At 40.1% G+C, this 22,000-nt stretch overlaps 1 protein-coding gene across 1 annotated transcript in view; it reads left to right on the top strand.

The window, feature by feature from the left end:
- Positions 1-22,000, top strand: part of LOC108262239 (CUB and Sushi multiple domains 1a) — a 291,201-nt gene that overhangs the window by 27,812 nt on the left and 241,389 nt on the right. Inside the window, exon 2 of the mRNA XM_053679448.1 lies at positions 15,319-15,431. Within this exon, the coding sequence (XP_053535423.1) occupies positions 15,319-15,431 (113 nt within the window). The remainder of the gene's footprint in view (positions 1-15,318; positions 15,432-22,000) is intronic.

Below are 22,000 nucleotides of genomic sequence, written 5' to 3'. Positions count from 1 at the left end.
TCCATGCAGTCGCCATATACGTTTTAATATGCAGGGAGGCAGGATCCAAGTTGGATTTAGGAAGATAAATTCTTATTAGGAGGGACAGTTTTATTGTGCAGATATATTGCAGTAAAACAGTAGCACATTTAGGCCCTCTGTTGTGTTGAACCTTGTGGTTCCAAAAGATAGGACTAAATAGGGAAGAAGACCAAATGCATTAGAATGCTGAAATCAAAAGAAGTACAGTTATGGCACTTTTTATGTGTGTGTATGTATGTATATATATGTGCGTGTGTGTGTGTGTGTGAGTGTATGTGTGTATATGTGTATGTATATATATGTGTGTATATATATGTATGTATGTGTATATATATATATATATATATATATATATATATATATATATATATGTGTGTGTGTGTGTGTGTGTGTGTGTGTGTGTGTGTGTGTGTATATATATATATATATATATATATATATATATATATATATATATATATATATATATATATATATATATATATAATGTATGTATGTATGTGTGTGTATATTTCATAAAATAGTGCCTAGGATGAAACTACTCACAAAATATGATGTGGGATGTAACAAAACAGCTGTGTTTCTAAGCTGGGATTAAAAACACACCCACTTCTCAAGACCCATTACCTGGTATTTGCATAAAGATCCACATAATGGCGCGGCTAACAGCTCCTCCGTTTTTTTCCTCTTAGCACTGCCGATGCATTATGGCGCTATAATAATGCCAGATGTTGGAGCTGGTCATATTAGAACCATGCGCACTTTATCGAACAGCCCTCATCCCAAATATACACACATGTAGAATGACTTTCGATTTTCCAATTCACAGCCATCTAAACACATTACATGCATGTTGTTTTGGTGGCCTTTGGGATTCCTTACAGTTGATAATGCTTGGTCTGATTCAAACAAAAATAATTCCCGGTTCACGGTGAATAGTGTGACAGAGTGGGTTAATTGCGATATCATTTGGAAATAAGCCCTGTATTGCTGATACAGTTGTGAATGGTAATTGAGTTGATCGGCGAGTTGTTTTTACAAGGCACAAACATGTACACATAATGATAGAATCTGTCTGCGAATAGTCACTAATCGTGCGTAGTTAATTTTGCTACAGGTTATTCGCTGCAATATAAGTAACCCATCATGATATTGCTACTAGGGAAGTTCAAGATGAGGAAATTACCTCTCAGAGGTCAGCCTTCACCTATTTCTCAACCACCACACCTGCAGCTCGCCATGAAAAATTCAGATATTTAACATGGTCATCCTCTCCCCGAAAGCGAACGCTAGAACTTGCCTATGACAGCACTTGACAGGAATGATCGCTTACTTTATATTAGTTATACAATATTTGGTAAGATTTTAATTTCCTGAAGCTAGAGATATGGCTTAGAAATATGGCAGTCATAATCATATTAATGGAACTGTATGCCCTTGAGAGTCCACATTTGTTCTGCCAACAGGAATTTCACTGAGGCAATACAGAGGGGGAAAGCTCATTGCAGGCAATAATCTAGGTTGTCATTATGAAAAATTCCTGTTAATCTCAAAGACAAAAGGCATAAGAAAGTTCATTTAAATAAATAAATTTAACAATTAAATAGATATATGCACACAGAGATGCACATTGTATAGTTAGATTGTTCATCTGTCTAACCTATATATATTCTATTCTATTATATGTATACATACATACACATACATACATTCACTATATGGCCAAAAGTTTGTCAACACCTAACCATCACACCCATATGTGCTTTTTCAACATCCTATTCAAAATTTTCGGGCGTGGCTGTGGGGATTGGCTCATTCAGACATAAGAGCATTAATGAGGTCAGGCACTGATGTTGAGCAAGAAGGCCTACGAAGCTTTCTGCATTCCAGTTCATCCCAAAGCTGTTCGGTGGGGTCAAGGTCAGGCCACTCAAGTTCTTCCACTCCAACCTTGGCAAACCAGATCCTCATGGATCTTTGTGTACATGAGCATTGTCATGCTGGAACATGTTTGCGCCCCTAACTTCTGGTGAAGAGGCAACTGTAATGCTACAGCATAAAAAGACATCCTATAGCATTATGCGCTTCCAACATTTTTGGCCGTAGTATTGGGAAGGCCTACATATGGGTATGATGGTCAGGTGTCCACAAACTTTTGGCCATAAAGTGAAACTGTGTGGTGGTCAAACCTGTTTATTTTTTCTCCGTTTGGGACAAACAAACCACTATAAAAATATGCAGCTACTCTAAAAACATCACTCGTGTTTTCACACAATTTTTTTTACTTTGTTGTATTGTAATAGGTAAAACGGTATTTTTAATATACCAGCTTAAACTGTATCAGCACTCTGGAATGAAACTCATCTATTCTAAAGCACTCAACTCGAAACCTCAGTGAAGTATCACATAATTATAGTAAGCAGCAAAAAATTTTCCTTACCGAGCAGCCACTTGAATCTGATTAATTTATATCACATAGAAAAGTGAAATATTGATTTAATGACATGCAAAAGCATTGGAAAGGAGTTCAGGTAGACTATTGGGCCATATGGAGCCTCAGTAAGTAGTATTGATGCCTCACGGATTCATGGTTTAGTCCTGAGTCTCATTTACTGTCTGAGATTGATGTGGGATTCCTCTGGGTGGTTTAGTTTCCTCCCGGAAACACTGTGGTAGGTAGATCAGAGTTTGTGAATGGTGCCCTGTCCGTCCTGCCCTGCATTTTGCCTAGTCTTCCCAGGATACACTTTGAATTCACTGTGACCTTGACCAGGATAAAGTAGTTCCTACTGGTAATGAATGAGGTAAGTATAGATTTGTCGTGGTGGAGAGTGTATGTCACATAGGTAGAAAGACAGGCGCAGTTTCATGGGTTTATCCATGTTCAAATGACCATCAGCACCTTGAGTATTTCTCACCACTATACCAAACAGTGTCATATTGTTGACTGGTACTTATTCTCACCAAGGTATCAGCAGTAAGTATTAACATTGATTGAGTGATTTATCAGTCTCCAAGCATGGTATTTGCACTATTTACATGTCACAATGGACATGTTGCAAACCTTTGTGACGACTTTAACGCACAGCATTTACTAGTTCCTAAGGAAGCCACTCTGGTAATCCAGGATGAAAGGAAGTAGAAAGGAAAGTTATGTATATAACTGTGATTCTACATCTGAGTGGAGCCAGAGGAGCTTATTTATGGCAGTGAAAATGAGTTCCACTAGTGATCTGGCGATTGGGAATGAGCATAGGTCCTTGACTGGTGATCATATGACAACAGTGGTGTTCTTAAGTATTCATAGTTTTTCGAGGTTTATACTGAAGGCAGTCTTCCACTCTTCGCTTTTTCTGATTCGGATCAAGTTTCGAAACTCTTCCACTTTGAACATCAAGCTTGTTGAAGACGCTGGCTGTTGAGCTATTCCAGGACCAAGGACATTAGAAAATAGAGCGTATCTATATTTCACTGTGTGTTGCTTCAGGCCACTGTAATCAATGCAGAGGTGAAGACCCCCTTCCCTCTTCTCTGTGTATATGTAGAACAACCCTGCGAGTTTGGGAAAAGTGGAGGGTCTGAAATAGCCTTGCTGTATTGCTTCTGAACATGACCATGGCCTTATTTTAATGTGGTGAGCAATGGCCAAGATTCAGGATCGAGGTGGCGTAGTATCTGAGAGCAGCTTAGTAGGACATTCATGGGGCCTGTGTGGAGGTAGAGTGCAAGCTCTGGCAGTGATAAACAGCACTCTGAACTTAGCGTAGCATTCGGGAATCATGATTTCTGTCCAGTCGGGTGGTCCGGTGGCAGTCGACCCTCACCTACTGGGTTTCCATCCAAAGCTTTAGCATGAATAGGGTATTTATTGGCTGTTTAGGAATCCTGAAATGATTCGACTGTATTGACATCTAGAACATGTCTGGTTGTCCCAGTGTCAATGAGTTCTGCAAGAGGAAAGGTGGTGTCTGAATGTCAGACCATGACAAAACTTTGGTGCAGACCACTGCAGTGAAGTAGAGACATCTCCTTCTTTGATGTTTAGGTTGGTGTGGGTAATTTTCATGGGCTTAGCAGCTTGAACTGTCTACCATTTTAATTTAATGGGCACAGAACAATTCAGTTCAATACAGTTTTATTCGTATAGCGCTTGTAACAATGGACATTGTCCCAAAACAGCTTTACAGAAACATATAAATTCAGGAAATGGATTTTAAATGTATGAATTTATCTCTAATGAGCAAGCCAGAGGCGACGGTGGTGAGGAAAAACTCCCCGAGACGATATGAGGAAGAAACCTTGAGAGGAACCAGACTCAAAAGGAAACCCATCCTCATCTGGCTAACACCGGATAGTGTGATTTTATAAATAAGTAAATCCCTTCTATAAATGTGCTAATACTACATGGTCAAATGAAATGTGCAGTTGTGTAACCAGGAACATTCATTACAGTTTTTACATGAAGTCTGTTTAGTTGCACTTCTCCACTGTTCAATGACCTTGAGTAGTTCTTTTCTTGTCTAGGCAAGTGACCAGACTGATGAGCACATCTAGTAACAATCTTGTCTGTTCGCAAACTCTGATATAAGCCAGAGGTGATTGCAGGCTCGTTCCATCTGCTTTCAGAAGCCAATGTGGCGATCGTTGTCCTTTTGTGAAGGTCATGATGCATTCACTTCCCTCTTATCTTTTTTTTTTTTTCTGACTTGATCTCTTCAGAAAGGAAACCTTTGGTGCTTGGTAGGATTTCATCTTTGTCGGTCACTACGGTCTTGAGCAGAGAGTTTGGTGGAATTCACTGAAACCATGCTATGTCCAGGTTTAGGTGCAGGTTATTTCAATTCAGTTTTATTTGTATAGCGCTTTTTACAACGGTCATTGTCTCAAAAGCAGCTTTACAAAAATTTCTTCTTCTTCTTATTTTTTTTAAACCAGTCAGGCAGACAATCAAAAGGCCTGGCAGTACTTAGAGTAAGACATGCTAATGGTCTGGTGATTGGAAAATGAGCATAGCCTATACAAAGGTAAACATTGTAAGCAGGTTATAGTGAAAAAGGCAACCAGACAAAACAACAAAGGTGCAATGCTGGAGCATGACTGTGTAAAGACCTAATGGCTTATTTATGGGAGTGAAGGTGACTGGCTGGTGATGATTGGACAGTGTTGTGGACTCAGGATCATGGGAATTGTAGTTTGTAACTTCAGGACATGCATGTGCATGACTGTAGGACTTTTGGACAAAATGATTATACACTTTGTATCGATGCCATTCATTCACGTCATAGATATTTGACCCGAGGCGAGTCCTGATTTAAAGAGTGTGATTTATAATGTGTTTTTTTTTTTTTTTATGCATACATAAACACCGAGTAGTTATATATAATACATATCTCACATTTTTGGACACACTGGCATAGACACACACAGAGTGTTCCGATATTTGTTGTATCTATATCAAACAAATTGATTAGAGCATGTCCATTATCCACTTACCAACTCTTGGACGTCTAAGCAAACGGAAAGGCACTCTTAATAACCCCGCATTGCAGTCAACAATATAAAGCTTCCATTTAAAAACTTGTTTTGCACTTAATCAATATTGCTTGAATCATGCGCTGGGCGGTACGGTTTCTGTAGAAAGGCTTGCTGCTGTTTTGTATTGATTGAGTTCTGTAGCAGGCCACTGACTCCAGTTCTTGTGGCTGTGCTGCCTCAGGAACACTCCCTTATAATGCTGCGTTTGAATAAACACCGTAACGATGAATCATCATAAATATGTAATTACTCGGTGACTTTTCCGCCTTAAGTTGTTAATTAATCAACACGTAATTTTCACCCCCCCCCACACACACACACACACACACGCACATTTTCTTACTGTTTCCGTAATCATGTGTGGAAAGATTAAGGTACAGGGACTTAGAGCAGATTCTCAGCAGGGACCTGATAATCTGGTAGTGCACGTATTGAGTTGTACTTATACTTCTATTGTCTGCATTTAATGATCGATTCATGTGAAATATTAAAGATCGTATCACCGAGCTGACTGTTTTTGAGAATAATCGTGAAAATCAGTGTGGAACGTTTGTTGAAATGATGAACGCTTTGCAATACATCCACATCGCATTGTATAAGAAGTGTTTTTAAATAATTCAATCCACACCTAAATAAATAATGTCGAATGGGTCAGTGCTAGTTTATCAGTTCAGATTCCGTGCAGGTGATCAGAAGGTTGCGAGTTTCTTCAAATTTTCATCAGTGTGCTCGAATTGTATTCTGCTTGACTTTTTAAATCTGCCCAAGAAATAAATAACATTGTAGATCATTTCAGATTAGGCATGAATTTCTGTTTGGCGTGAATTGCTGTTTTTGTCAGCGACTACTCTCTTTGACTTTAAATCTAAAAGTCTACATGAGTCTACCAGAAAGAGTTCCACCTTCTACTTATAGTATTTTCAACACAAATGTGTATCTCGTATTATTTTCAGTTAAATAGCCAGAATTGTGCTTTGTCCCCCACTAAACCAGAAAGAAAATATAAAGCATGAATCCTGCTGTCTTCTCTTCTGAGTGACTCTTAAAATCATGCTTCACCGATGATGCTTTCCTCCCCCACATAATCTGTTTGATTTGATGTACTGTAGGTTTCAGGTTATAAGTGAGTGGGTGGAATAATATTGGTGTCTTCATTTTTACTCCAGTCTTTATTGGCACATGCTGGCGGAATCACATGGTGTACACATACATTTCTTTCTTATTTCAGAATTTCTAGGTCTGTCGAAAGTTTGCTGGAGGAACTGGATAGAACATTGAGGATGTTAGTTCCTCCATGGGTTAATACGTGTCGGTAGCATGTGATTGATTTGTTCAGCTATGCATAATTATTTTAATCATCTTTAACTGTAATAATCTATTATTATAGCATATTAACACAATATAAATGAACTTCGTAACGATGGTCGTTTTCAGCGCCGTCGTACAGTAGGGCAATCGCCATAGCAAAGCGACTAACTAAAAAAAGCACTCTTCAAGAAAGAGAATAACTAGAAGAGACTAAAATATTAAGCAGTGCTTGCACATATGAGAAATTGCCAAAGAGCTGAAAGTAAATATGTACTGTAGTTCCAAAAGTTTCATGATCTGTGGTCAACCTGATCCATGTTTGTTTAAACCAGAGTTCTCCAGATCCAGCTGAACGTTTTTGAGGATTATGAGAATATCAGCAATATGAGGTAGGCTGTGGCTAAAGAGAACATATTAAAACTGCTCTCCAGATGCTACAGTAGATTGGGTGTGGGATGCCTGAATTAACTGTTGAACCTCCTGGGGGCAACATGTCCTTATTAATGAAGAGTTAAGTATGGAAGGTGTCCACTTGAAAACCTGTTTGTTTATTTATTTATTTATTGCTAGCAAGTTTATCAGCTTGTCAGTGTAACATGCATGTAATATGTGTGTAACATGCTACCATGACAACAATCTGACATTTTATGGGCATGTCTGAACAAGTTCGAGCTTTTCAGTCTGCCCACATGTGGGAAATAAATGATTTCGATCACACCTGGAAGAGATTGCCGAGTAGGATACAGTACGGAATCTACAGAGTGTTATCATCCCATCAGTTATTGGTTGTTCTTTTATTTATTCTTACTGGAACATGTTCTTGACACATGCTCAAACTTTGTCCGTCCATTAGTCCACAGTAGTGTGTGGTAGTAGCTAAAATGCTTGGCGATTTAAAGTTTGAAGCCATTGTCTTTGGGAATTGCAAAAATTGCTGAATACTGTATGTAGCAAGGCAAACTGAGGTCGTGAAATGAAAAACCCGACTGCCAGAAAGCTTAAAATGGGCCGTGGTTGGATCTTCCAGCAGGACAGTGATCCATCAAAATCAACACAAAAATGGTTTACTGTCCACAAATTTAAGGTCCTGCCATGTCCATCCCAGTCCCCTGACTTGAAACCCATAGAAAACCTGTGGGGTGAACTGAAGCAGGGAGTCCATCAGTGTGCACCTCAAAATTTGAAGGATCTGGAGAGATTCTGTATGGAGGAACGGTCTCAGATCCCTTGCCATGTATTCTCCAACCTCATTCAGCATTATAGGAGAAGACTCAGCTGTTATCTTGGTAAAGGGAGGTAGCACAAAGTATTGACTAAAATGGTGCCAATAATTGTTGCACACCTATAATTAACAAAAATATTGCAGTTGATAAACCTGTTTTGTTTGCAGTTGTTTGATATCCATGAGAGCAGAGTGTTTTTGTGATCAAAAGGTTGAACAATAGACAATTTTTCCACAGCCTTCTTTGCTCATATTTACCAAGGGTGCCAATATTAATGGTAGGCACTGTATATCGCTGGCTGCTGTCGATCTAAAAGATTGCAAACCCAGACCCCACGTCCTGATCTGCGTAACATTTTATATGATTTGGCTGCACATATTCTTATGAATTCATGAGACCATATCGATGCATAAAGCTCTATATTTAACTCTCTATAAATGTGTGCACTTGTCTAAATGCGTCTCCCGCTTTGCTGTCGATCTGTGAAAGAGACCACCATAGGGTCATCGTTTACCAGATGATATTTGGGATTTGGAGCGATCTATGCACAGTGGTAATGCTAATGGTAGTGTGTGTTACACTGGTATGAGTTTACCAATGCTTCGGTGCCATGCTTTTTAAGCACTAGGCCAAATCTATACGTGTGTATGGATGTTTAGCTTATCACGCAATGTGCTAAATGTGTTCTGTGTGAGTTGCAATGTCGGTAATGGTCCACCGCAATGATGATGATGGAAAATTGGGGTGTAAATAATTGTTACGCCATTTGTTTGTGTAGTCGATTGTGACTCTCTTGTAATATTAAGTGATGTGTGCTAGGACTAGGGTTGCCAAGATCTCTGAGACAAAGTGGGCAGTATTTAAATCATGTGGTTTGTCTGAATAGTTCTTTCACCAAGTTTTTGTTACACGTTGTGTGGGAATAACGTAAATGGTAATTGGTCTGCGCTTTTATTCAAAGGACTTTACACTGTTTCTCATTCACCCATTCACACACACACACACCAATGGTAGCAGAGCTGCCATGCAAGGCGCTAACTTGCCATCGGGAGCAACTTGGGGTTCAGTGTCTTGCCCAAGGACACTTCAGCATGTGGAGTCACATGGGCCGGGAATCAAACCACCAACCCTACGATTAGTGGACCACCCGCTCTACCACCTGAGCCACAGCCACACCTACCTGTGGTGTAATTAGTAATCTTAGTACATCATGGCCACTATGTTCACTTACTGACTTGGACTTCGATAAGCCTACTTCCTCAGAAAAATAGTACCTGTTAAACTCACCTTGATACATGGTGAGGGATGCATACTAAAGGCACAAAAGGTACACACCCCAGCGACAATTAAAGTTTAGCGTAAGAGATTCTCGTTGGTTTGCAGTGTAGGTGTAAAGGTAGAGAGACTAAAGCTTAGTGCTGTGTGTGGGACTGCTCTTTTGCTCACGTAGTTATTTCTGTTTGTAGCCATGAGCGGTTTTCCTTTTTCGAAAAAACAAAACAAAACAAGGAACAGACAAATCGGTTTCCACTGCAACACTTGGGTTACAATCTTTTAGGCTATAAAAAGACAGGAGTCGGAGCGAACACAAATTAGGCACTTGAATCCGAACGGGCACAGACATGAAAAGGGAATTTGATTCAGTAGCACGGAGTTCATCAAAGTGAAGTTTAACCTTGAGAATTTGCGGACCATAGAAATGAGAACGTTCGGCTTGAATCTCTTCTTACCGAACAGAAGGAAAAACAAAACAAAAGGAACTGGTGAGCATGAGAGTAAAAGCACCTTGTGCCTAGGAAGTCTGGCTTACTTGAATAACAACAAAGTTATTCCAGTGGGAGGGGTGCACGGTGGCTTTGTGGTTAGCACGTTTGCCTCACACCTTCAGGGTCGGGGGTTCGATTTCCACTGTGGCCCTGTGTGTGCGGAGTTTCCATGTTCTCCCTGTGCTGCGGGGGTTTCCTCCGGGTTTCCTCCCCCAGTCCGAAGATATGCATGGTAGGCCGTCTGTGTCTCTGAAGTGTATGAATGGGTGTGTGAATGTGTGTGTGATTTTGTGCCCTGCGATGGACTGGCACTCTGTCCAGGGTGTACCCCGCCTTGTGCCCGATGCTCCCTGGGATAGGCTCCAGGATCCCCGTGACCCTGAAGGAAGGATAAGCAGTATAGAAGATGGATGGATATTCCAGTGGGAAGTTTTACATGTGGTCAGGTATGAAGCTTGCAGGACCGAGAAACAACTGTAATGTTAGGTTTATTCGTTCATCCTTTTGTAAGTGCATTGTCATGGATGTACTGGTTTAAATTAGGTTCCTTTTTGGTTTATATTTTGGTCACTAGAGCATACTAAATTCATTAGACAGTATCTCAGGAAGCTGTACTTACCTACAAGGTGCATCTGTATGGCCAGATGATGGTGATGCGCTCAATAAATTGGCAGCCGAGCACATGTCTTGGAGGAAGGGGAAAGCAAACGCAGATCAATACTTGGCTCGCGCTTCTTTATAGGAATCGTGCCACATTTTGGGCATCATGAGTAGGAAACTGTGTAAAACTATTCAGGGGGCATAGACAGGGGTTCAGTGAGGAATTCAATTCTGTAGCAGGCCAAGAGAGTTACTGGCTTCATGATTGATGCACTTGTACCACAAGTCAAAGAGAGGCTAGGCTTGCCGAGCCATGTGATGGATATACCAATATATTGTGTCTACACCACTGGTGGTCAGCAGTGGTGTGCTCACCCTTTTACAGAATGATAAATGTTACACCTGGTGGCCATTTCATGATGCCTTCAATACCCAGTTATTTTGGGAGGGTTTTAGAACAAGGGACTGAGCTTACCTCTTGGCGAAATGAAATTGTTCAACTACTTTAAAATGACATTGTTCATAGGTAGCCATGATCTTACGTGTGATTGAGAGGGGGAAAAAAGTTCTTTTCAGCTTTATTTATTTATTTATTTATTTTATGGGGGGGAATAACAGTTCAGAAAAGAGCAGTGACCATGTACTTTATTGCTTTATAAAAAAAAAAAAAAAGAACAAAAAAGTACTAAGTACAGAAAGGGTCATGATGTGGCTTTTCTTCATCATGGTTTTATATAGAGTATTTTTTTTATTGATTTAAAAAAATAAAAAATAAAAACCTTTTTCATCAATCACTTTTTTTTTTCCCTTCAAAATGCCATTATCAGCTATCAAGTGTACAAATTGTCTGACACCGCTGTGATTCATTCAAACACATCTATACACAACAACCCGGTTGCACAAGAGCTAACATGAGAATCCATAATCTCATGCAGAGATGAAAAGGAACAAAAGTAAATATAATAGCTGTGCTCCGAGAATTAAGCATTTAAGAAAACTTGAAACAGCCTGCTGCGGTTTTTGCTGAAACGAAATACCATCCAAATACGAGACGGATGTTCAGTATGAGTAAAATCTGCAATGTGAGATGCGACACTCCACACCAAGCTAAGAAAAAAAAAAAAAAACACATGCCGATATTTCTAACAGATGAGATATAAAATACACTTATCTCAAAATGTCTGTAGTGTCAACCCCCCCACCCGGCAAAAAAAAAAAAAAAAAAAAAAAAAAACAGAGCCAAAAAGTGCCTGAAATATTTCAGTATTCAGACACAATTGCGCATAACGTAATGGGCCAAACTGAACAATCAATCTAAATTAGTATCTTTTTAAACATATTGAAACTACAGTCAGCATTGAATTGGCACACTTTACAAAAAAAGAAAAAAAAATGTATTGTGTGCACAATGCGCTTTATTAAGCTCTTGTTTAAAGCTCAAATTTGCCGCTTCGGTGAGTCCTCGTGCTTTGTAGATTTTGGTGGGGTCGTTCTGGAAAGAAACGATCTATCCCCTAAGGATAGAAATGATTCATCATATGATAAAGATGATCAGTCAGAATAAATTTGTATTGATTTGCAGTGACTCTTCCCTCTAAGGGGACAAGTGGACAGAAACTGTGCCAGCAAAATGCTACAGCATAACAGATTAATTTGTCATGTGAGCGTATAGATGCTCTCGAATGTGGGACAGAAGAAAAATCAAGAAAATCTTACGATATGGGGGCCAACGGGTTGGGGCCAGCCCATCACAGAGCACACTCGCACATTCGGGCATACACTATGAACAACTTGGAAATCAGCCTACAAGGCACGTCTTTGGACTGCGGGAGGAAACCGGAGTACCCGTGTTTTGTTTTATTTTATTTAATTTTTTCTCGGTTTATACCGATATTCAGTAACATCCCAAATAAGTGCACAATCTGAACCTAACTCTTTCCTTTTGCTTTTCCTTTGTGTTTTTATTGTATTTACAGTACTGCTATAATTTCCCCAGCATTTATTATACATAATTCCACACCTTTGGTATATCTTCGTGCCAACATTAAAATTAGACTTACCTTCCTGCTGATTTTATCCCCAACACAAATCTAACACACCTGTTTTAGCTGATCAAGAATTTGGTAAGGCAATGATTAGATGGTCCGGTGGACACGATTATGGTTGGAGCTAAAGTCTTCAGGAATGCAGATCTGCCGGAACTTGATACGAATTCGATCCGAAAATCGTCTGCGACTAATCACTCAGCCCTTTTATGCAGTCCTGATTATGAGACTGCGTAACAATATAAATGCCTATGATTATTTCCCTTAAGTGATTTTAAAAGGACTTTGTGTTTGTTTGATTGATTGATTGATTGATTGATTGATTGATTCTACTACTAGAACATGTCTCACCTGTACGACTACTTGCACGTTGTCTCCAGGCAGACGTTTTGAGCCGAGCCGAGCCTCTTTCCTTTCGATAAAACCATTGGAATTCATGTATTCATGCCCTCCTGTCCAGCATCGTACGTCAACAAGCCCAGGGAATAAAAATCGTATCATAATACTCAGCTTTACACGGGAGGCACAGCACTCCATTTTGGGTTTGCTGGGTTAACAAATGCGTTCCTCTGGTGAATAAGACTATAATTTGTAGGATGCGTTCAAATAGCAATCGTTTGATTTTTCATTTGATCGAGGCTTGATGAGAATGAAATAGATGGTTGTGCTTTGTATTCCTATGTATTAATACAAATCGAAGAAGAAAAAATGCGTGTGAATTTGAAATTTGACCAATCATGGGATTCGTTCGAAACAGACGGGACAAACAACAGACTAACAACGATCGATCATGACATATAAAAGACATATATATAAATAACTCCAAAAATGGTTTGTGCATCATCCATAGCAGAGATACTCGGCGAAGGAAGACTCTGGACAGAATGGTGGTGCTCAGATTTGAAATAATTGTGATGCTAAAACCAAAAGAGTAGTCTGAGGTGTCTTCTCCTAACAATCATTTATCCATACGTTCGTTCAATGTTGCATTACTCGTATATAACTGAGGAAATAAAAACAGATATTGGTATAAGATTCAGGCGCTAACCTTCTGTACGTCTCGGCTAAATATTTCTTTGGAGAGTATAAGCCTTTGCTTGTTCTGTCTTTCTGTTCCATTTGGCTGGAGAGTGAAGGTCAGAGGATGCGAAGCACTTAACCATGCTCCCTAAAGAACGAGGTCGGTATCTAGCAGGGCTTTCAGCAAATGAACACGTCTGACCTTTCACCCGAGAGCCATAGAGGCTGTCGTTACTTCAGGGGACCCGTAGTGGATCTCCTGCTTGTTATGTCCTTGTAATTTACCTGGGCAGTGTCAGAGATGAGACCACATCCTGTTGCGCGATGCTATAAGCATGTAGACAGAAAGTGAAACTTGCATGTCCTAGCATGCTGCATCCAACCAGAAAATGCCGACTCTAACAAGTCACACATGCATACATACCCAGGTTGTCCTGGATTTACAGTGGAATTGAGGGTTTGTTTTTTTTCCACCACTGGGGAGAAAAATACAGGAACACATTGCATACGCATTAGGGATGGAATGTATTATTCAGAATGAACAGATACTGTGTTATAAACAGACACAACTACAGACACACATGGGAGACGCACTGTTTTTATTTTTTTTCTTTAAGGAGATTTAGAGAGACTAGAGAAGGGCACTGGGAATGGGAATCCCACAGGATGCAGCGAAAATGTTACACGAGTAGGAGGCTTTTACTTTCATGTGCTGAGATTTGAAGCTCGCAGGACAAACAAAGGTCACATTAATTAATGATGCCCCGTTCCCATCTCTAGTCCCTACAAGGCTCCTTAAAAAAATAGTGTCTCCGTTTTAGCAATAGATCATTGAACTTAGAAGTTGTCCAAAATGCTGCTGCTAAGCTTCTGACCAAATCATCTAGAAGGTCTCGTGTAACACCAATCCCGATTTCTTTACGCTGGCTTCCAATTAAAGATTGAATCCAGATTCTTGTGATTACGTTTAGAGCTCTGCATGGATAGGAGCCTGCCTATATTACAGAACTATCGCGGCCATACGATAATATTAGGAGTCTGAGGTCGTCTGGTCAGGGATTGCTGGTTGTTCCTCGCTCAAGGCAAAAGGAGATTTTGAGGATTTTGTGGTTGTTGCTCATAAACTTGGGAACTCTTTCCTCTTGGATATAAGATCTGTGGACACCTTTAAAAAGCAGCTAAAGACCCATTTGTTTAAACTTGGTTTTAAACTTGTAAATCTTTTTTTTTGATGTTGTACGTTTATTTTCTAAATATTTTATTTGTGAAGCGTATACTGTGACATCTGTTCTTGAACGTTGCTGTACAAATAAATTTGACCTACTTACTTAACATACAATGCATTTACAGCGTTCATTCATTCATCCTTAGTAACTGACTGATCAGGATCATAGTAGTTTAAATTAGGCTACTAGCTTTAAAAAATTAAAAATAATATATATATATATATATATATATATATATATATATATATATATGAAAATATAAAAAGCTAAACTTGTTAGAAAGTATTGTGGGTAGGTGCAAACAATATCTGAACAAACATTTAAACAGTCACATGCACATCTCTATTTGAGAATAATTATTAGCTGTGTGATGTAGCTGAGGTTGAGGGGCTGTCAGAGCCAGAACTGACACTCAATGCTGACAGGACTGGCTTTTCTACCTTGGGGTGCCCCCCCCCCCATGTTTTCAGAGCAGTGTGGGTTCATATTTAATGTAAAATAAATAAATAATATTTCTGGTTTGGTTAATGTTGTATTAAATGTCACTGAAATGATGTATGTGCCTCTTTTTCAGGTTGTCTGGCTTCATGTTGCCATCGCCAATAGTAAGTTCGGGGTCAATATTGGCGCTGTGGTTCACTACAGACTTTGCTGTGAGTGCTCAAGGATTTAAAGCAATATATGAAGGTAAGAGACAGTGGTTGATGCTGCAATATTTGTTATTTTATTTTCAATTTGAAGGTCAGAAGAATACACAACTTTTACACCATTGTGTGTGTGTGTGTGTATATGTATATGTATGTATATATAGACAGATAGATAGATAGATAGATATAAATAATATATATAGTGTGTGTATTTGTATATGTATACATGTATACACACAGTAATGTGGGGGGGGGGGGGATAAGTACAAAAAAAAAAAACAGATCAGCCACATGGAAAAAGTAAGTACACCTCTACATTTATCACACCTTCAAATCCATAAAATTAGAATCAAGTGTTCAAGATCAGGTACCAGTGATTAGAACCTGCTTAGGGAGTGCAGGTGGAACCGTGCTTATTTATACCCCTCTCATATCTAGTGTCTGATGTTCCCCTTGCTGTTGAGGTGTGTGGTGTCATCATGCCAAGATCTAAAGAATTGTAATGTAAGGCCTTCAAAAAAAAGTTTGTTGATGCCTAGAACTCTGACAAGGGATTTAAAAAGATCTCCAAATTGTTTGAAATACATCATTCCACTGTAAGGCCTTTGTAAGACCACAGTTTGCCAATGAGCATATAGGCAAAGACCAGGCCTTCTGGAATAATGTGCTCTGGACAGATGTAGCACAGATAAAGATGTTTGGCCACAGTGACAGCAGACCAATGACAGCTTTTCAGGAGAAGCACCTCATACCAGCTGTAAAGCACGATGGTGGAAATGTTATGGTGTCCAGGGACTCGACAGCTTGCATTCATCGATTCAACTATGAATTCTGCATCATATCAAAGAGTGCTTGAAGATAACGTGAGGCCATCTGTCCGAAAGTTGAAGCTGAACCGAAAGTGGACCTTTCAACAGGATAATGATCCTTAGCAAACTGGCAAATCCACCAAGGAACGACTCAAAAGAAAAAACAGGGGGTTATGGAATGGCTTTAGTTATTTCTGGGGGTTATGGAATGGCTTTAGTTATTTCTGCTAAAGGGGGCAATACTAGCTTCTGAGGCCAAACCTGTACTTAGTTTTTCCACAGAAGAATCCCATCTATTGATATTTCTGTTGAATAAATAAAAAAGCTATTTTTTGTGGATCTGTTGAAGTAGATCAACTTTAATAATAGGCATTGTTTCAAAGATGATCAAATGTTTGCTTGTCCAAACATGTCAACAAAGCCAACAATATCCATGTGGTGTACTTATTTTTTCACATGACTGTGTGTGTGTGTGTGTGTGTGTATGTGTGTATATATATATATAATATATTGTTTTTTTTCCCCAGAGGAAAAACTAGGTAGTATTGGGTTGAAATCACAGAGGCAGCTACCCATTTGCCTTTAACTGTGTAACGTTTTGCCCCACATTGATGAACCCTGGTGATACATTATTTAGATTTTACATTTTAGCCCGCCCATCTAATATCACTGCTACAGCGCTACCTTTTCTTTAATATTAAGCAGAAATCCATCCAGTGGCATGCTTAACATCCTTAGAAACTGAATTTGCTTTGCATTATAAAGCAAGACTATACATGAAAGATGGTGTAATGATGCATTTGTATGCGTAAGGACTTTAAAAAGAAAATCAGGCTTTAAAAGTGTGCACTAATTCTCTCACAGGTATGTCTGTGTGAAACCAGATTAATACTCCATGCAAATGCATCAGTGCGCTTTTCCAATTAGTTGTCGGATTAACGGCGGCATCCCAGTTTTACCTGGATCGTATTCAATTCCAGCTCCGCTCCCCTATGCTATGTGAACTAATTTCACTAGAAAGATGAGGGCACGGATATGATCTCTATCATTGTTCTCATTCACCTTAATGTTAAGACATGAAATGCAGTTAATAAGATCCCCACTTGTATTGTTCTTATCATCTCATTCGTCTTGCTCCCCCCCCCCAACCATGCTCTTATAGAGGGAAGCTATATTAAGGCTGGATTTAGATCCGTTGTTACAACTGCGCTTCAGTGGCAAAAGCTCATCATTTTTTAAAAATAAAATTTAAATATCACCGGAGCTTCACCCATGGCCTTCTCTTTGAAAATTCGCAGGCATTTCCACGTACCAAGCTCGGCGTGCTCAACCATATGACTCATCAGATCTCGGCCTTATGAATGATGCACATTCCTGTCACTTCTCTGCTAGAGAGGCCTATTTTCATGCTTTATTCCTCCCTATAATCTTCTTCGGAATATGGATTACTGCCATCATAATTCAACTTCCTTTTGGCGCCGACCTCGTTGCTGTTAACTTACGAGTGGCTCTGGAAGGCCTTGCGTATTGAAAACTGCCGTCTCTCTCATTTGCCATCACGTATTGTCGGGTGCCAGCAAAGCGCCCGAATAGCGCTCGGCCCATTTTTGCGGCCATATGGCAATCGTCGAGGCACCGCTGTGGAATGCAGATGTTCAGACAATGTGTGCTTTGTGCACGCTGCGAGACAAAGCTCCGTCTCCCGCATGAGGTATTATTCCTGCATCGCGCTCGATGCTGCCGCATGATCTCATTACACACCTAAGCGTCGTGATGTAATTACACCCTACGCATCCGCCGTCCAGCGCCGTCCTTCACTTCGGAAACAATGCGCACGTTCTCCTACCTGCGCTGACAATTGAGATGTTCTGAAACTGGTGCAAGGTTCTTTTCCGCTGGGTTGTTTTTATGCGCATTAACCAAAGCCCATTGAAGTCAGTGCTGCATAACATTTTCGGTGACTGCATGACCTTTCTCTGTTATGCATTAGGAGCCTCTTGCACAGCTACAACCCAATCCATCAGGTTAATGGGATTTTATAATGCCGTTCCCTCTGGTGACCAGAACGGACACTGTTTAACAGAGTATAGTTTTAATTTATTTATTTTTTCCCCTCATTCCCTTAGAGCCAAACACATTCTAATAGCTTTGGACTTGAGCATTAGTGGGCTATCCATTAGGAAAATATTTCTTAAACTAATTGAAAAATAAACTAGCTACATTTGCTTTCAGTAGTGCTGACCAGCAGGAAGGTACAAGGGTATTTAGATGTCTTTTTTTATTTAAAAAAAATAAATACATTTAATTGTAATTGAATAAAATAGCAGCATGCATTGTCAATTCTGACAGAGGAACAGCAGGCAATTTTTTTTTTTTTACCTCCTCATACTACATTAACACACACTGAGCTTGTGACACATTGCATATGAGAACTAAAGTATATGTCGTTGCACCTCAGATGATTTTGCTTTTGCTAAAGGTATAAATATTTAGATGAAAGTCGGCTTTGTTGCAGGCTGATGCGCTGGAACTGGGGACAAAAACAAAACAAAAGAAAAAAAACACCGCCGAAGTTCATAATGTGCGCGTCTGATTGTTAAAGCGAGGCGCACTCTTTCTTCAATTCCCATTCAGCGCTGTTTAGATCACGTCATGCACAATTGTCCCGCAGGTTTCCCAGCAGCCTTTAGAACAGAGCTTATGGACCATTACACCAGACTAATTGTAATCTATTTGCCTGCAGAGTGCTGAGTGGCTCAGCAGTGTGGTAGATGAATATAGAACCTCGGAGCAATTTTCCCTCCCTTGATACACCCAGACGTTCAAGATGACAGTGTTTGCCGATTTGATCAAGAGTGCTGCAGTTAATTAACAAAAAAGAAAAAAGAAAGAAAGAAATAAACCTTCCAGACAAGTTTCAACCTGATATACTTCATATCTCCTTAAATGTGCATTGTCGCTAAATCAAAAAGATCACGCGCTGGTACTGAACGCAATAAGGCAAACTCTCACGAGTGTATAAGATCCGTGTGTAACGCCTGATTGATAAATCCACACGCTAATAGACGGAATCGCGTACAGGGGACCCGTGAGTCGGCGCTCGGCGAATGTCATTTGTGAAGAAATGGCAATGTGTGTGGAGGAGGAAAGGTTAATGAGGTGCAGGTGAGACTGCTTAGCAGTTGGAACGGGATGGTGATCTCGGGTGAACTTTCCGGGTTTCCTGTGTGGGACACAGGTGCATAAACTCGGTATGAACTTTATGGGGTGAGCGCAACAATCATCATCAGAGTTCAGAACGGCGAAAGTAAGAACACAGGCAGACAGGTTTCATTCAAGGTGAATGAGGAGGGCCAAGGCAGGGGAACAACGGAAAGCAAGGATTAGACTTGATACTATAGCGTGATGATGATTTACAATTACAAGAAACAAACAAACACTAAATAATGAAAAAAATAAATAAATTAAACCACAAAATAATTCAATCAAAAATAGTCAGACAAAGGGAGCGAGACAAAGTCTTTCAAAAGCTGCCGTGATTTCATTTCAGCGGCATATCTGATCACGAGCGCCACACAAAGCCAGCACGGATACATCACTTAGAACGATGGTACCAAACTCCCTGCCATTTACCAAAGCAACAGGCCTGCCAAAAGCGATCAGACGCTGCACTCAGTCCATGGCAAGCTGGCACACAGACACGCATCACGCGCAGGCAATCAAGGAGTGGGGAAATCCGCCGCTCAAGCTAGGGACTGGAGTGCCGCCATAATCGGCAAGCAGCAGACAAATTCCACCAAACAGAAAACAAACATCAACATACAAACACAGAAAACGATGGAAGAGCAAAAAAGAACTAATAGAAAGTTCCATCGAGAAGCTGCAGCTACAACGCACTAGAACTAACACGGAACAGGAGAACACGATCGGGTAACAGACCACAGTGCTGGAGACATGACTATAACAGAAATAAATGCATGTGGCATAGTGAACAAAAGCATGTGGAAAACCCAAAACAAAACACATGAAACAAACGAGCTGTTATGCTGAGAATTTTAACACTTTTATACACTGTCATCTTCAGTAATTATTCATGGTGCATCAGGAGTGGGAATATACACTGGATGGAGCCTCGGTCCATTCCACTCATTCACAACTAGAAGCAAAATAGCATAGGCTTTGGGTTAGGTCAGGGGTTCAAGCCCCAGCACTGCCAAGCTGCCACTGTTGAGCCCTTGAGCAAGGCCCTTAACCCTGTCTTCTCCAGGGGCGCTGTATCATGGCTGACCCTGCGCTCTGACCCCAACTTCCTAACATGCTGGGCTATGTGAAGAAAACAATTTCACTGTGCTGTAATGTATACGTGACCAATAAAGACTCATTATAGTCGATCCACCTTACCATTGTTTTGGGAGATGGGAGGAAACCTTTGATTTACACTTTGACAGTGTTAAAATAACCTCATACTATACAGGCATGCTTACATTCTTGTTAATAACAGTACCGCAAACCTACAGAGGGGGAAAAAAAAAAGAGCTTGGCAAAACTTTTTTTTTTTTGTACTTTCTGAAAATAATCCTCCACATTTTATGCATGGAGTGATTCAAATGAACACTGACTTACAGCGAAATTGGATTGTATAGCAGTAAAGAAAGTGCCACTTATTTAAATTTGCCCTTGAAAATATGCATTGGACTGCTGGAGGGAATGGCTAGTCCTCTGTGATCTGTTCAACAGAGAGAGCATATGCTAATTTAAAGTTTAGGGAGGAAAAAAAAAAAAACAACAACACACACACACACACACACACACACAGTATATCGAGTTTAGTACTCTGTTTAAAATGTATTTTCTATACTTTATCTTTGTTGCGTAGACACCCTGTTTTGGAAGTTGGTCGACTCTCTGATTTGAAATTTGGCAGCCTCGGCTGCACATGGTTTGAATTGTGTAATTAAACTTTTAGCTCGAAGTTGTAATTCATCATGCTGTAGATAAGATGTCATAGTGGAATTCCCATTATCTCTACAGTAACGTTTTTACACTGCGTCCTTCTCCTCTGGGATCGTGTTGGCCTGTGAACATTGTGCTGACACCGGGAAATAATGCTAATACCGTCAGCGTTTGCAAACGAGCGGCTGCTCATATTCAGCTCCTTAAATTAAGTATCTCATCAGACCTTTATTGAAAATATCGAAAGAAATGACAACCTTTTTTTCCCCCCTTTTTTTTTTTCGCCTCCTCAACTGACACGGAGATTCAGATAAGGAAAAGGTCCAGCGATGCCTGTGCCAAAAGATATGAATCAATTAATTTCCCTGCTCACAGTAGAAGCCTTAAGATAGCTGCCGGTCTGTCAAACGTGATGAGAGTCTGGCTAACGTTTAATCAACCTCGCCGAGCTAGAGTGTGATAGAAAGGCCAGACAAGAGGATTGGATTACACTCTGGGTCTCCCTTTTGGTTATCTGGGTGCTCTTCTTCTATTTGGACACCACCTGAGTCATTCAGGACTTCTTTAGCTGTCGCTCCTGAAGGATGGTAGAGTCTGCAGGTCAAAACGTTAAGAACATGGTATGGAAGAGATGTTTGATCTCATGGCCAGTGGGTCAGGTGTTCATCCTGAGGAAAATTTGTACACATTTAGAAGCAGGGTTGTGTGTAGGTGAGAATAAATCGTTGTGGTTTTTAAATATGAAAAAGATCATAAGAGAATCGAAATTCTTTTGAACCCCATTGGAACCACGAAACCATGTTGGGATAGCGAATACTAACTTTGTTGTTATTAAACAGTGTTCCAT

This window comes from Ictalurus punctatus, chromosome 3 (genome assembly GCF_001660625.3).
Source record: "Ictalurus punctatus breed USDA103 chromosome 3, Coco_2.0, whole genome shotgun sequence".
NCBI lineage: Eukaryota > Metazoa > Chordata > Actinopteri > Siluriformes > Ictaluridae > Ictalurus > Ictalurus punctatus.
Note: the sequence above shows the minus strand (reverse complement) of the source record. Positions and strands in the feature narration are given on the sequence as shown.